Below are 13,899 nucleotides of genomic sequence, written 5' to 3'. Positions count from 1 at the left end.
CTAGTTGTTTCTCCTTTGTTATTTTACTTGGCGCAAGTTAATGATTAGATTTTTGAAAATCTAAATTAGCCATTTATAGGACACCTAAAATCGACAATACCTTCACGCAGAATAAGAATAAAAAACCGTTTGGAGTCATAGAGCTGTAGTTCATCAATGTTTGAAGTAAATATTATTTCTGAGCTTATAACTTTGTGATGTCATTATTTATTATATTAAAACACAAATAACTTTGTTTACATCACTTTTAGTATATGCTTGCTCCTGATGAGGTGAAATTTGTTTATGAAACATGTAGAGGTTATATATATTAAAGTGATGTAAACAGTTATTTGTGTTTAAATATTTCTCTTTGTTAAAACGATCTTCAATTTTTAATATTATTTTTTATTAATTTACCAACTTTGGCAAGTATCACATTAGTTAACAGACATGTCAAATCTGTATGTCCAAATGTCCAGTGTCATGATATTTTTGATTGACACACATTTAGTAAGAAGGATAAACGTATTACAAAGTAACTAATACTTCTATAACAGAAAATAGCAATATGAAATCGTTAAAAAACAGTTAATATTTTTAATATACCAGTAATATATCAGTAGTAAAATTGATTTGAAATTGATACCTTCGTTAGAAAAGATTCCAGAGATGAGCTATCAAAACCTTTCTTTACATAATATATGAAGACCACAGAAGTTAAACAAAACATGAAAAGAAAAACCAGATTTGAATGCTTAAAGGTCTGTATTTTGTCTCATACATTCATTGTCAATGTTTTTCACAGGAAATAGAAAACTATTTTTGTTTTTGATTCTTGCCTACCACAAATAACTAAATAAACCGCCATAGTTTTTCACAGCGTCAGATGATGATGAAAAGTACACAATAATGCCTCTAGATGTTATTGTTACTTCATTTTAAGATTTCAACTGACATTCCTTGTTTCCCCGGTGATTTTAATGTGTATATTCTGAATAAGTATGAGGGATTTAATTGATATTAGAGAGAAGTTAAGGTGAATTCGGTTTTATTCTGCCAAGTGAAAAATGAGAACACTGAAGAGGACTACTTTTTGGGAGTCGTTATTTTGTAAATAAATCCACTTACCACCAAAGTATTGTACGGAAGCCAGCACATAGTGAACACAACTACGACAACCACCATCATTTTCACCATCTGCGGAAAGGAAATACATAAATTGATATTAATATTGTTCAAAATTGATTAGAACAAAATATTTAAATGATTATGAGCACGCACAAAAGCAGTATTTTTTGTGGTAATAATTCAATATGTTCTATGGTTTCATTTCCTAAAATATAGTGTTACGGAGGAAAGAGTAAACATGTTTTTACCGAAAATCAGGATTTTTTTTTCTATTAATGTAGGAAGCCGGATAAACCTGACTTTGATAAAAAAGATGGAATTACAATATCTCACTAAAATAAATTAAAAATCCAGCAATACAATTTTTCGGTTTGCCCTTTCATTTTACCAAAGGAATATAATTTTTTTTTTATAATTTTCCCTTATAAGTCGCCAGCTTTGTAATTTCTAAAGACCTCGTTTTACCATTATTAATGGGTAATTCTTTTTTTATCAAGGGAAGACTGGACTTGGGTATTTTCATCATAAGAGGCTTTATGATTTTTTATGAATTCTTCTATAATAATGCTGATTTATTATAATTGTGAGAAATTCTGGCAAGAATCAACAAGTATTAAAATTATGAAAAAATTAAGTACCTACCTACTTTGGACATTACATTAAATTTTTAATGAATTAGTTTTAAAAAGCTTAGGTTATGAAAACATTTCAACAATATTGAAATTTGTAGATAAGTAACATAGTGAATAAATTAATTTATAATAAAAAAATCCATTACATCTCTAAGTAGTATAAAATAAAGTCGCTATTTGTATCTGTCTGTTGGTGCCCTATGTTCTTCTAAACTACGCAACGGATTTTGATAAGGTTTATACTATCATTTATAAAATTTCTAGATTAAGAGGTTTATGTAAATAATACATGTAATTTATATATATATAGAAAGTAGAGAAAAGTCGATGTTTTGTAATCAAGTATTACATTTTTTTTCAGGCGCTTAAATCTTATGAGGTACATCAAAATAATGTACTATGGAGTTGTATATCGTAAAAATGCAATGGTATTTTACTATGTCTACTTCCAAAGGATTATCCACAGTAATAATAGCGGAGCTATTTTGACCACTATAATATTAATCCTTTTCTAATTAAATATGTAAGTTACGCTGGGCAATGGTTGTAGATCAAAATTGCACATCATTAAATTGAATATCTTTAAAGATACCATAGATTTAAAGTTACGCGCAACAAAAATAAGGTCTTTTTAGTTTCTTTGACCGATATAGGTTTAATTACTATCCAATAACTCATATTATTTACATGTTTATTTATATAGATCAAAAATTGTTTTAATATCTTAGAAGATATCGTAATTTGAAAAATCGCTTGCAACAAAACGGTCGGCCAAACGTACAAATGCAGGCGTGTTTCAATAGGTATAATGTGGGGCGTCTGTGAACATTGCTCTGCTGAAGAAATGGAAGGATGAATACAAAGGTATGTGTTGCTTACAGGGAAAGTAACATTAGAGGATATTACCCGAACCATTACAATCTCTTCTGAAGTGTGATCACCCAAAATCTAAACAATTTATTCGCAATGTATGCCGATATAACAACGCATTTCAAATGAACTAATCAATTTTATCTCAGATCTAGAAACACAAGAATTAACGCGGTGTATCAATGTCAAAGAACTAATTGATATTGATTTGGTTTGATCTCTACAAGATATGTTGCATTCCCATAACAACTACATACAGTCTTTAAAAACTACTATTAAGAGTGTTCCAGCAGGCACATCCGACTTCAATGTCGTAATCCATGCAAATAAAGTGCCTGTTGGAGAACACAGAAGCCGTTATAATGCCTCATCCACAAGTGAAGTATTAGTTGTAATATCTGCACAACAATTTGATAAAAATATATTGTGTTGCGCAGCCGTGACGACAATTTGCAAAAATATCAGAGTTACACAGATCTTATGACAGCTTACAGTATCCTTTAATTGTATTTATGCAATTATGTTTCTCAACTTGATCAGATTAGTGGAGCAAAAACGTAAGTTTAAAAAAAAAATTATTGGAGAAAACACAGATACAGACAGTAATATAAATAAACATGAAAGTAAAAAACATTAATTTCAGAATTCGTCCGCATCCTAACTAATTCTCGCAGATTAACATGGCAGTCTTTAAAAATAATAATAATAAGCCTTTAAAAATGTAATATTACTAAGTAAGTTATATTCACAATTGTTAATTAAAAATACTAGAAAGTGTACAATATCTTTTATAAGTCAATTGATTCGAGAATGTTATTAAACAGGAAAGTGAGAAAATACATAATTTATCAAGGAAGTATGTCAAGGTTGTTGTTTTTGTAGGAAAACGGCTTTTAATTTTCTACTAAAGAAAATGCATATATCAAAAAAATATGTCGGAATCTTTCAGGTTTTGATTTTGATTAAATAATGCACACATTATTCTGAATGGATCACTGACACCAACATTTGTACGCGACCGGCTTATGTGGAATAAGTCGTTAAACCTAGTTGTTCTGGGTGGTATTTTAAAGTTTATTGGCTTGAGTAAATCAGGATAGTCGAAAACGTTATTGCAGACTTTATAGAGGATCATGAGATCAAGGTATGTTTGCCGGTTAGAGAGAATGGAGACATATTCAATAGCATGTTTATGTATCCCCGTTTAGATGCCCTCATTTCGAAATTAAAGAACTTCAGAAATTTCTTTTGAATAATTTAAATATTTTCTTTATAAATACCGTAAAGTGGCGTCTATATGGAGGAGCAATATTCAAGTTGAGAACGTCCCAGCGAATAGTAAAGGAGAAGGTAGGTTTCAGGATTTCGAAATTTTTCCGAAAGTTTCTGATAATAAAGTCTAGCCTGCCTTTATTCACAATAATCTCAATGTGCGCATCCAAATGAAGTTTCGAATCAAAAAGTACGCCTAAGACTCTTATAAAGTACACGCGTTCGAGTGAATAGTTTCCAATATAATAATTGTGTATAACAGCGTTGTTATTTTTAGTAAAGCTTATTTGTTACTTTGTTGTATTTACTCAAGTGAATTTTGTTTTCTTTGCGAAATGCTTCAAACTTGACTTATCACCAGCATACAAGAGGAACAAAAAATGCATGAAACATTTAGAATGATATTAGTAAAAAGTATAAATAACAGCGGACCCAGGATTGATCCCTGTGGCGCGCCAGAGGGAACTGGTTTCCACATAGAAGTATGTCATCGTAATTATACAGCTGCACAAGACAATGTAAGAATTTATCCCGAAAATGAAAACCTTTGTGTTTTTATAAATGACCTTCGAGAATTGGTCGATAATGTTTTTTAATAACAATAATTGTAAGACTATACCTTAGTTCGAGGAGAGAGCAATTCTGCCACCTACTTACTTGATTATCTCGACGATTGATGCACAGACGCAAGCATACCACTCTGTAGATACTTTGATCGATCTTGAAGAGGCTGTTCATTTTCCTACCAAACTTCTTAATTCCTTGTAGTTCTCTGGACTCCTCTCCACACAAATTAGTGTTGAAAGTAGGGTACACGTTTGTAGGTAAAATCTTTAAAAAAATTTCACAATAGAGTGTATATCTCATACATCACTGTATGAGATACACGTCGCTCGAATGTCCGAATGTCCGAGCAAATCTGTGTGTGAATTCTGCGCTAAATATGATTCTGTCATTTGGCTTCATCAGATTACGAACTGAGTGATTTTGATAGCGACCTACTACCTAAAAACTATCATAAAATTTTGGATTGCTAAAATAGAAAAAAAAAAATCATTAAGGCTTAATTAAGCTTTTCAACAATTTTATCTTGGGTTACGTGCAAATTGGCTATCTAACTTGGATACAGCACAAGTTGAAAATGATTAATTTTCCCAGTGTTTGACAAACGTACATGAACTTCCTCTAATGTAACACGATATTGGTTTAGTTGGGGGAATAGATATTCACGGAATACCCACTTTGTGCAAGATAGTCAAACGAACGTTCACAGCATCTAAGTACTAATGTCATATTAGATATAATTCTATTTATCTTTCAAGTGTCAAGTGTGGCGAATGCGCTACGAGTGCTTCTTACACGTGGCACCAAGTTCTGTGTTCAAATTAAACATTAAATATTAATCATATTAATTTCGGCTGTCGGTGCATGCCTGCGTGACGTGAAATATTCATGCATATCCCTGTGTAATGTTATTATACATTATTCAAGTTCAATGTACAGTTAATTTAAATAATTGTAACTGGCCATTATTAAAATTCGTTTCAGACAAATATTGATAATTGATATTTATGAATCTATATTTGTAATGTGTATTTCTTTTGTTCATTTTTTGACAGATCTTAATCTGAATAATGATTTTTAAAGTTTGCTAACCGTTTTCATTCGATTGGTAAATTCCGATAGTCTACTATTAGTTTTTTAATGGGCAATGATCTTAGTGCTAATATTTTTTAATTTCTTTCATAAATTTGATAATGCACGAAGATTCTTTTATGTGAAAACGGCACAAGTGTCCTAACTGCCCGAATCCAGGTGAACTATGGCTTTCCCAATTAAAGTGTATTCCATAACAATTGATACTTTAACAGTTGACCCCCCCGACAGTTGATGCCTCGGATAGTTGATCCCTCGGTCAGTTGATCCCCCGGAAAGTTGGTCCATCCGCATTCAAATTTTCGTTTAGGAATCGCTAATATTGTCATCAATAATTAAAAAAGAAGTACACATTACAAATATAGCTATTATAATTATTAATCACTAAAACAAAATAATTTGTCTGATATGAGTTTTTATAATTACATGTTCCTATTTTTAAAATTATAAGTTCATTGAAGTCATTGAGTCGGGTCACCGTATCTGGTGCTAAAGAGAGGGAAGGAAATGGGAAAGTTGAATGTTGGAAGGGACCTAGCTATTCAGTTCCTGTCACTAAATACGACTAGTACAATTTGAAGCAGTTATTATAATCTATTGCCGATGTTTAATTTAGGTTTTGATACGAAACTTTAATAAAAATACTGTGAAACCATGTTGCCAAAATGCTGTTTGTGTCGTGATGGAGGTTATAATTTACCCAGACGCGGTGCCAATTCACCGAAAATTAAAAATAATCGTAAAAAAATTATAAATCATTTGTTGTATACATACATCATACATAATACTCTTCTAACCACAAACTAATGCTTCCACGGAAGAGTAGTATAAAGATCTATTGTAAATTATATTTTATATTACACTAGCTGCTCAGCGGAGATTTTTCCCTGGTTTCTTTAAATATAATATGCATGTATTATATAAATAAACCTTCCGGAAAAAATCTCTAAATGAAAGTGAAAACCCTATCAAAATCCGTTTGGTTGTTTAGAAGAACTAAGCGCACAGACATACGCGGATAGCAACTTTGTTTTATAATATTTAGAGATATTACGTAGGTTCTTTTTTTCTTTAATAAAAAACAATATTAATTCTACGAGGAAGAATTACCGCCTCAGTTTTCATTTAACCTACCTTCACTTTAATCAATATTGTAATGAGAATTAATAGCATATAACACATTATCATATAAGACACCAGTAGACATCGCAATGATTCGCTATTGCTTATGTCTTTCTCGGGCGTTTCCGACTTCTTTCATCATTCATTTTTGCATACCACAATGTTACCGTTAAAAAACTACATAACATCGTCTTTAATACATTCCATGTAGTAGAGTAGAGTATTAAGTATTCCTCGGGCGTCCACGACTTTTTCTACAATTCAAACCACTATTTAAATACTCCTGGCACTAATAAGAACAAACTTTGAAAATTTCAGCGATATCGATCGACTACTTTTTGAGTTTTGCGAGCACAAACATACGCAGGTTAAATTTTTATATAATAAGTTTATTACAAGCAAACATACCATGGGTATGTTTGCTTGCTAAGTATTGCTAAGTATTTAATATCTGTAAATAGTTTCAATGACTGTAACCATTGTACTGTTTGTTTCTATAATATACTTTAAATAAATATCCATTTATTTTTCTTCCAGGAAATCTATATTTTAATTACCGCGAAGACGTCACATTCCATGAAAAATAAACGGAACGTTTTTAATGTTTGGATAAATAATCCGCCTAACAAGTGACTTGACACGAATTTCCATTGATTTATGCGAAAACCATGCCATGGAATATTGCTCCGAAAGCCATTGAACTGAATAGTATTATAATTATAATTTTATTTTACAGTCCCTATTGAGAGTGGGTTTTCAATTCTAACTCCCTTCTTACGAAAAAAATTTTTTTTTTAGAAGGCATTTTATGAAATTTTATCAGTTGTATTAATTAAATCCGTCGTGTTGCCAGTTTTTTTTGTATTTAGTTAATAAAAAATACATATTTTTTGCTAGAATTAATTTTTTTTACATATATAAAATATTTTATAATAATTAGAATATTTTTTTTTTAATCCCACTATATTGCACGTATTTTCAATATAAAAAACCTTTCGGTTTCGGTTCACCTTGAAACATCATCAGGGTTATATAAAAATATATTAAAATCAATAACAGAGTTTTTTATTTTTTTATTTAATATTTGACGAAAATATTTTTTTTACATAGATAAATACAGGATATTAACGAGATATAAAACAATAGAACTTAAAGTAGCCTTTCCTCACCATAAAGAGACAATGCTCTTGTGTTTGGTGAGGGAATTCTAGTTCAATTATGTACATGTGAGTATGGTAAATGAATTGTTAAGAAACAACACAAGATTTAAACAATATTACTTCTAGATGTAAGTAGTGAACGTATTTTGGACTTAGATAATAGTTAAAGGTAATTTTTTAATTTAAGGTGTAATTCCTGAATGTTTTAGATATTTTTTAAATTTAATGGAAGGTTATTAAAATAAATTATGCCTAGATAAAGATAGGTATATTGAATCAGCTTAGTGTTAAATTTTGGGATTTTAATAGTTTTCTGGTATCTTGCTGATATATTGAATTGCAAGTTATGAGTATTTGACTGTATTTCTTTGTAAATTTGAAGTATTGAATATTTTTGATACATTTTGTCTACTGTAGGTACTTCGAAAATTGTAAAAAGAATTTCGGTAGAAAATTTTGACGGTTTTTTCAAAATTACTTTGATTACCAATCTTTGAACTACTTTAAATGGGTTCAAAATTTTATTATATGTTCCTCCCCAACCAATAATACCATATTGTAATATAGATTGAACAATCGCATAGTACACTCTTTTTAGGTTTTCTAGTCTAAGAATATTTCTAAGTCTTATAAATATATAAATACATTTCCTAATCCTTTTGACGAGTTCACAAATATGTGTTTTCCATTTAAAATATTGATCTATATATACACCAAGATATTTGATTTTTGATGTTGGACTAAGGATAGGACAAGTTTGATTGCAGTTAGTTCTGCCACATGTGCGTTGGTGTATTATAATGTTTAACTCTGGTTTTGATTTAAATTTATTGATTGAAAATGGGATAAATTTTGTTTTTTTCTGTGTTTAAGGAGAGAAGATTTTTAACCAAATTTTCAGTATATTAATATCAGCAGTTGCCAAGTTTTTAACAGTATTCCAATCCGTACCTTCGATTATTATGACAGTATCATCAGCATACGATATTATTTTCCCGTTTAGTTTTTGTATGAATATGTCATTAACATAGATGATAAACAGTAACGGACCCAGAACTGTACCTTGCGGTATGCCGAATTGACTCGTTTTTGGCAAGCTAAACACATTTTTACGACTTGAGGTCGTTTGGAAAGGTAACTTTTTACCCACTCTAGAGCTGTACCATTTAATCCAATGTTTCTTAATTTACTTATAAGTTTGTCATGTGATATGCTATCATATGCTTTTTTGAGATCTATGAAAATTCCAAGGCATTTTAATGATTTATCTAAAGAATTATATACTAGGCTACTCAATTTTGCAATTGCATCCTGTGTGCTTCTCCCTTCCATAAAACCGAACTGGTTTTCATTAATTATACCATTGCATTTTATAAATTGGCGCATTTTTTTTTTAAACTATTTTTTCAAAATTTTTTGCTATATTTGAGATGACTGATATGGGTCGGTAATTGTTTACTTCTTCTGGATTACCTGATTTAAATATTGGAGTAATGGTAGTTTGTTTGTAAACTGTTGGAAATACTCCGCTTTGAAAACTTGTATTTATTATATGCATTAATGGTTTAGAAATTAGTTTTTTAATGTTTTTTTAAAATATCAACTGTAATTGCATAAAAGCCTGGAGCAGAACCTCCTTTCATATCAGTTATAATAGAAACTATTTCGTCCTCTGAGGTGATTTCAAATGTTGCCATTTTTTTTCAGTATCAATATTACAGTCTGGAGATGTTATATTTGGGTCAATATGTATAAAATTGGCTAGATTTTTTCCTACATTTGCAAAATAGGTGTTAAATATATATGCAGCTTTTGATGGGTTTTCTTTACAACATGTTTTCGTGTTATCATGATTAATAGCACTGATTTCATTATTCCTGTATTTTTTTTGTCAATTATTTCATTTATCACCGTCCATACTCTTTTACTATCATTTTCAGCCTGATCCAACTTATGTGTATAATAACTTTCTTTTGTATGTTTTATTATATAAGAAAGTTTGTTTTTATAAGCTTTGAAATGATTGAGTAAATTTTTATTATTTGGTTGTTGATTAGTCAATTTGTATAGAGCTTGCTTATGTCGTACAGATACTATTAAGCCGTGAGTAATCCATGGTTTTATAGGTTTGAATTTAGATAGTTACTGTGTATTTATAGGTAAGATAGAAGAGGGACAGAGAACATCAACCTTTTACTTCCAAGAACTTCCTCCCCTTCCTATCCTAAAACGACCCTCCACATAGAATCCCCAAAGATGACATAGGAGAATAATTTTTCTCAGGTCCTCCTGTGAGGAGCTAATGTAAAACAGTAGTATTTTGTTATTTGGCCGTCTATTCTCTCTGAATACCCCTTCGGTATACTTAATTACATAATAATTTATATTTTACTTTTTGGAATAACTTAATGAGTAAAACCTCAAATTGTAATATTTAATTATTGAAAACAATATTAGCGATAATTTTCCCGGGCAAGGCAAGGATCCTGGGTTCGAGTCCTAGATGTGACCGTATCATTTTCTAATTTTTCTGTTTCAATTGTTCTTTTAGGAATCGCTAATATTGCCTTCAATAATTATTTTATTTATTTAAATACATAAACGGCTATACTGCCTTTTATAAATAAACATATAATAGAGTACAAATGTAAGAAAAATAATATCATTACATAAAAGTAGTTTTAAACTTAAAAATAACATAAAATTATTTTGTGTATCACAACCAAAATTAACAAAAAAAGTCCATATTGCGTATATAAAGTTACATTATGGAAAAATATTTTTTGAGTGCATGTTTATATTGCGCTAATTTTAAGAAATAAATGTCGCCGATGTTAGCATGTTCATTTCCCAAAATGTGTAATCGACTGATTGGTGAGTAATAATGTGATAATGTATGTGTGTTATTATAGTAGAACGGTAGAGTCATCTATTGTTAGCGTGACCAGGGCAATGAATTATATTATATTATATATGCAAGTAAATGTAACGTATTTCCATAAACAGACTGCTTATATAAGTACATCGTATTTTGTTATTCGATGTCTATCCTCTACTGCATACTACTTCGAAAACATTTATATAGTATAATGTATATGTACGTAGATGCAGCGTATTTCCCTAAACAGATTGCATATATAAGTATGTCGTATTTTGTTATTTGGCCGTCTATCTTCTCTGCATACTTGACCTAAGAGAACGTTCCAGAAGAAATAATCCTTTAGGGGATCGACTGGCAGAAGAATCAACTATCCGGGGATCAACTTTCCAAGGGATCAACTGTCCGGGGGATCAAATCTCGGCGGGCCAACTGTCAGGGGCCAACTGTAATGGACAGCGCATGTGTGTTAGCCCCATAGTATGGGCATTACCTAGTTTCGGGTACTTTAATGATAAAATAAATAAAAAACAAATGAAATGTTTACCGGTTTTTTTAAAACACATTCGAAATATGTTTTTTTTTATTGGTGCCCTTTTTTACTCATTTAAAGTACGCTCTAGCGTGTTTTAATCGCACTTTATGGAACGCGCGTTTTTTAAAGTTACCATGGCAACATCAACAAATCAACAAAATGTGAAGTCTAAATGTCAACTTTTAACTATAAATCTGACAGGAATATTTTAATTTTCAGGTATTAACCGCGATTCTGCTTTGGTATTTAAATTATGAATGTTAGAACTCATTTTACAACACACAATAACTAGTAAAAACTGTGATGTCAACTATTAATCTTATGTGACAGATTGCAAATTAATGTTTGTGTTTTTCATTTCCATGACAACAAGATATTGTGATGTCACATCACGAATTCATTAATAGTTCTTATTTCCAAATTTTTATTATTTCAAAGTGTACCAATAAAAAAATAGCGTAAAGTATTCGTGGATAACTGGTCTTTAAAACACTTGCTTTATTTCGAGCACTCGGCTACGCCGTCGTGCTCGAAAAATCGCGCGTGTTTTAAAGACCTGTTTATCCACTTATACTTTAATATACTATTAAAGCTTTAAAAAAATATATTTCGTAAGCGGTAATTCATAATGTTTTAACTAAATCATCATATCTAAAAAGGCATTTTTCTGTAAATCATAAATATTGCTTTTTTATGGCTAAAAACAAAACGTAACAACGATCTACTTTTTGGTATGGTCATAGTCAGTGGCGGTCCGTGACTTTTGGGTGAACTAGAGAGCTAATCTTACAAAAATGGTAAAATTGATGTTGTTGTAGCTGAAAACGAGTTTCTTTTTTTTTTTCGAAAATTAAATTTTTGTATGAAGATTTTCAGGAATTTTCAGATTGGCCTCGCGGATTTCCTGAAAAACTTCATACAAAAAAAAATAATTTTCGAAAAAAATAAAAATCGATTTCTGCTACAATAACATCAATAATGCCATTTTTGTAATATTAGCACTCTAGTACACCCAAAAGCCACGAACCGCCAATGACTGTGACCATACCAAAAAGTATATCGTTTTTACGTTTTATTTTTAGTGCGAAAACGCAAATCGGGTACAAAGCAGTAAACAAAAGGAAAATATAATTTTCACTTACCTACCAAAGCAGGTTCAATATAATAAAAATATTTTTCGATGAGGCAAGTTTCTACGGAAAACAATATTTTTTTACGTTCATTTTGGTTTACTACCTTGATACAGTATCAAGGAGAAAAAGGAGGTTAATGGAAAAAGGTTAAATAGTGAAAAAAGGGAAATGTAATTCAGTTTCCCGAAAAAATAATATTTATTTGACTTGATTTTACGTCTAGCGTTGGAACTAATAAAGTGGTATATTTTATGAAATGATTTATGTTTTGAGGCTTCTGTGTGAATACTAAGAATGGGTTGTTTCTCAGAATTTGAACAATTCATCACATTTAAACGTTCATTTTCGGGTTCTGTGAAAGTTCTATTCAAGTAATGTTATTCTATCACTATAAGATAAATGCTAGACAGAACTGAAAATTATAACAGAACTTTCACCGAAGTCAAAAATCATTTGTTTCTTCTTCCGCGAATATTACTGGGTGTTTGAAAATATCTTCCATAGATAAATAAATGCAATATCCATATGTGTGTGTCCTACAGAGTCGAAAACTGCTACAACAATTTTGCTGAAAATTTCTGTAATGTGTGAATGAAAGAGTATGTGTGCAAGCGAGATGGAATGCTTGCATAGTTAATAAATACGAATGAAAGGTAGTTCTCGTCCTCTTTTGCCTGTGACAATTCCCCGATTAAATACCACAAGATACCAACCAAAGTGTTCTCCCTTCATACCCACATCGGCATACATCCAAGATATCATAAATTGATATCTTTGATGTATGCCGATGTTGTGAAATTTGTTCTTATAAGTGCCAGGAGTGTTTAAAAAATAGTTTGAATTGTGGAAAAGTCCGGTACGCCTGAGGAAAACACGAATCTATTTTATTATAAAATGAGGTGTACGTGTAGAATGAAGAAAGAAAGTCGAAAATGATGTTAAAAACTACCGTCCAATTTTCTAACTTCCTTTCCTAAGCAATGTTCTTTAAAAATTGCCTTTTATCAACTATAATCGACTATCCCAAAATCATTACACTGAATCAGCTAGGATTTATGACAGGTCGGTCTACTACATCCAACCTGGCCCTTTTCATTAGCTTCTAGGATAGAAAAATGGACGACAAAGAGCATGTTGATACTATGTATATAGACTTTTCTAAGGCCTTTGACCGCGAAATACACTCAATTTTTTTTGAAAAAGCTCGTCCTTTTTGATATACACGGTGACCTGTACAGATGGATTGAATCCTCCATTAGTAACCGTAATCAGGCAATCTTAATTAATGGTGTCTTTTCAAAGTCGATTGAGGCAGTATTTGGTGTTACCTAAGGATCCAACCTAGGTGCGCTCATGTATAATCTTTATATAAATGGCATTTGATCGTGTTTTAAAAATTCCAGATATTACGCGGATGACATGAAAATATTCAAAGCTGTTCGTTCTCTCTCTGAGTGTATAGCGTTACACTGTTTAGCCGGAAAGGCTTTGCAATTATTGCGAAATTAACTGTTCATATATAAACGTTTCT

General features: G+C 30.9%; 1 protein-coding gene across 1 annotated transcript in view; it reads right to left on the bottom strand.

Moving 5' to 3' along the window:
* Positions 1-13,899, bottom strand: part of LOC149423124 (RYamide receptor-like) — a 105,859-nt gene that overhangs the window by 57,591 nt on the left and 34,369 nt on the right. The window contains exon 3 of the mRNA XM_089633049.1: positions 1,111-1,179. Coding sequence (XP_089489175.1) covers positions 1,111-1,179 — 69 coding nt within the window. The remainder of the gene's footprint in view (positions 1-1,110; positions 1,180-13,899) is intronic.

This window comes from Hesperophylax consimilis, chromosome 6 (assembly GCF_061612785.1).
Source record: "Hesperophylax consimilis isolate HC1 chromosome 6, BYU_Hcon_1.0, whole genome shotgun sequence".
In the NCBI taxonomy this organism is placed as follows: domain Eukaryota; kingdom Metazoa; phylum Arthropoda; class Insecta; order Trichoptera; family Limnephilidae; genus Hesperophylax; species Hesperophylax consimilis.
Note: the sequence above shows the minus strand (reverse complement) of the source record. Positions and strands in the feature narration are given on the sequence as shown.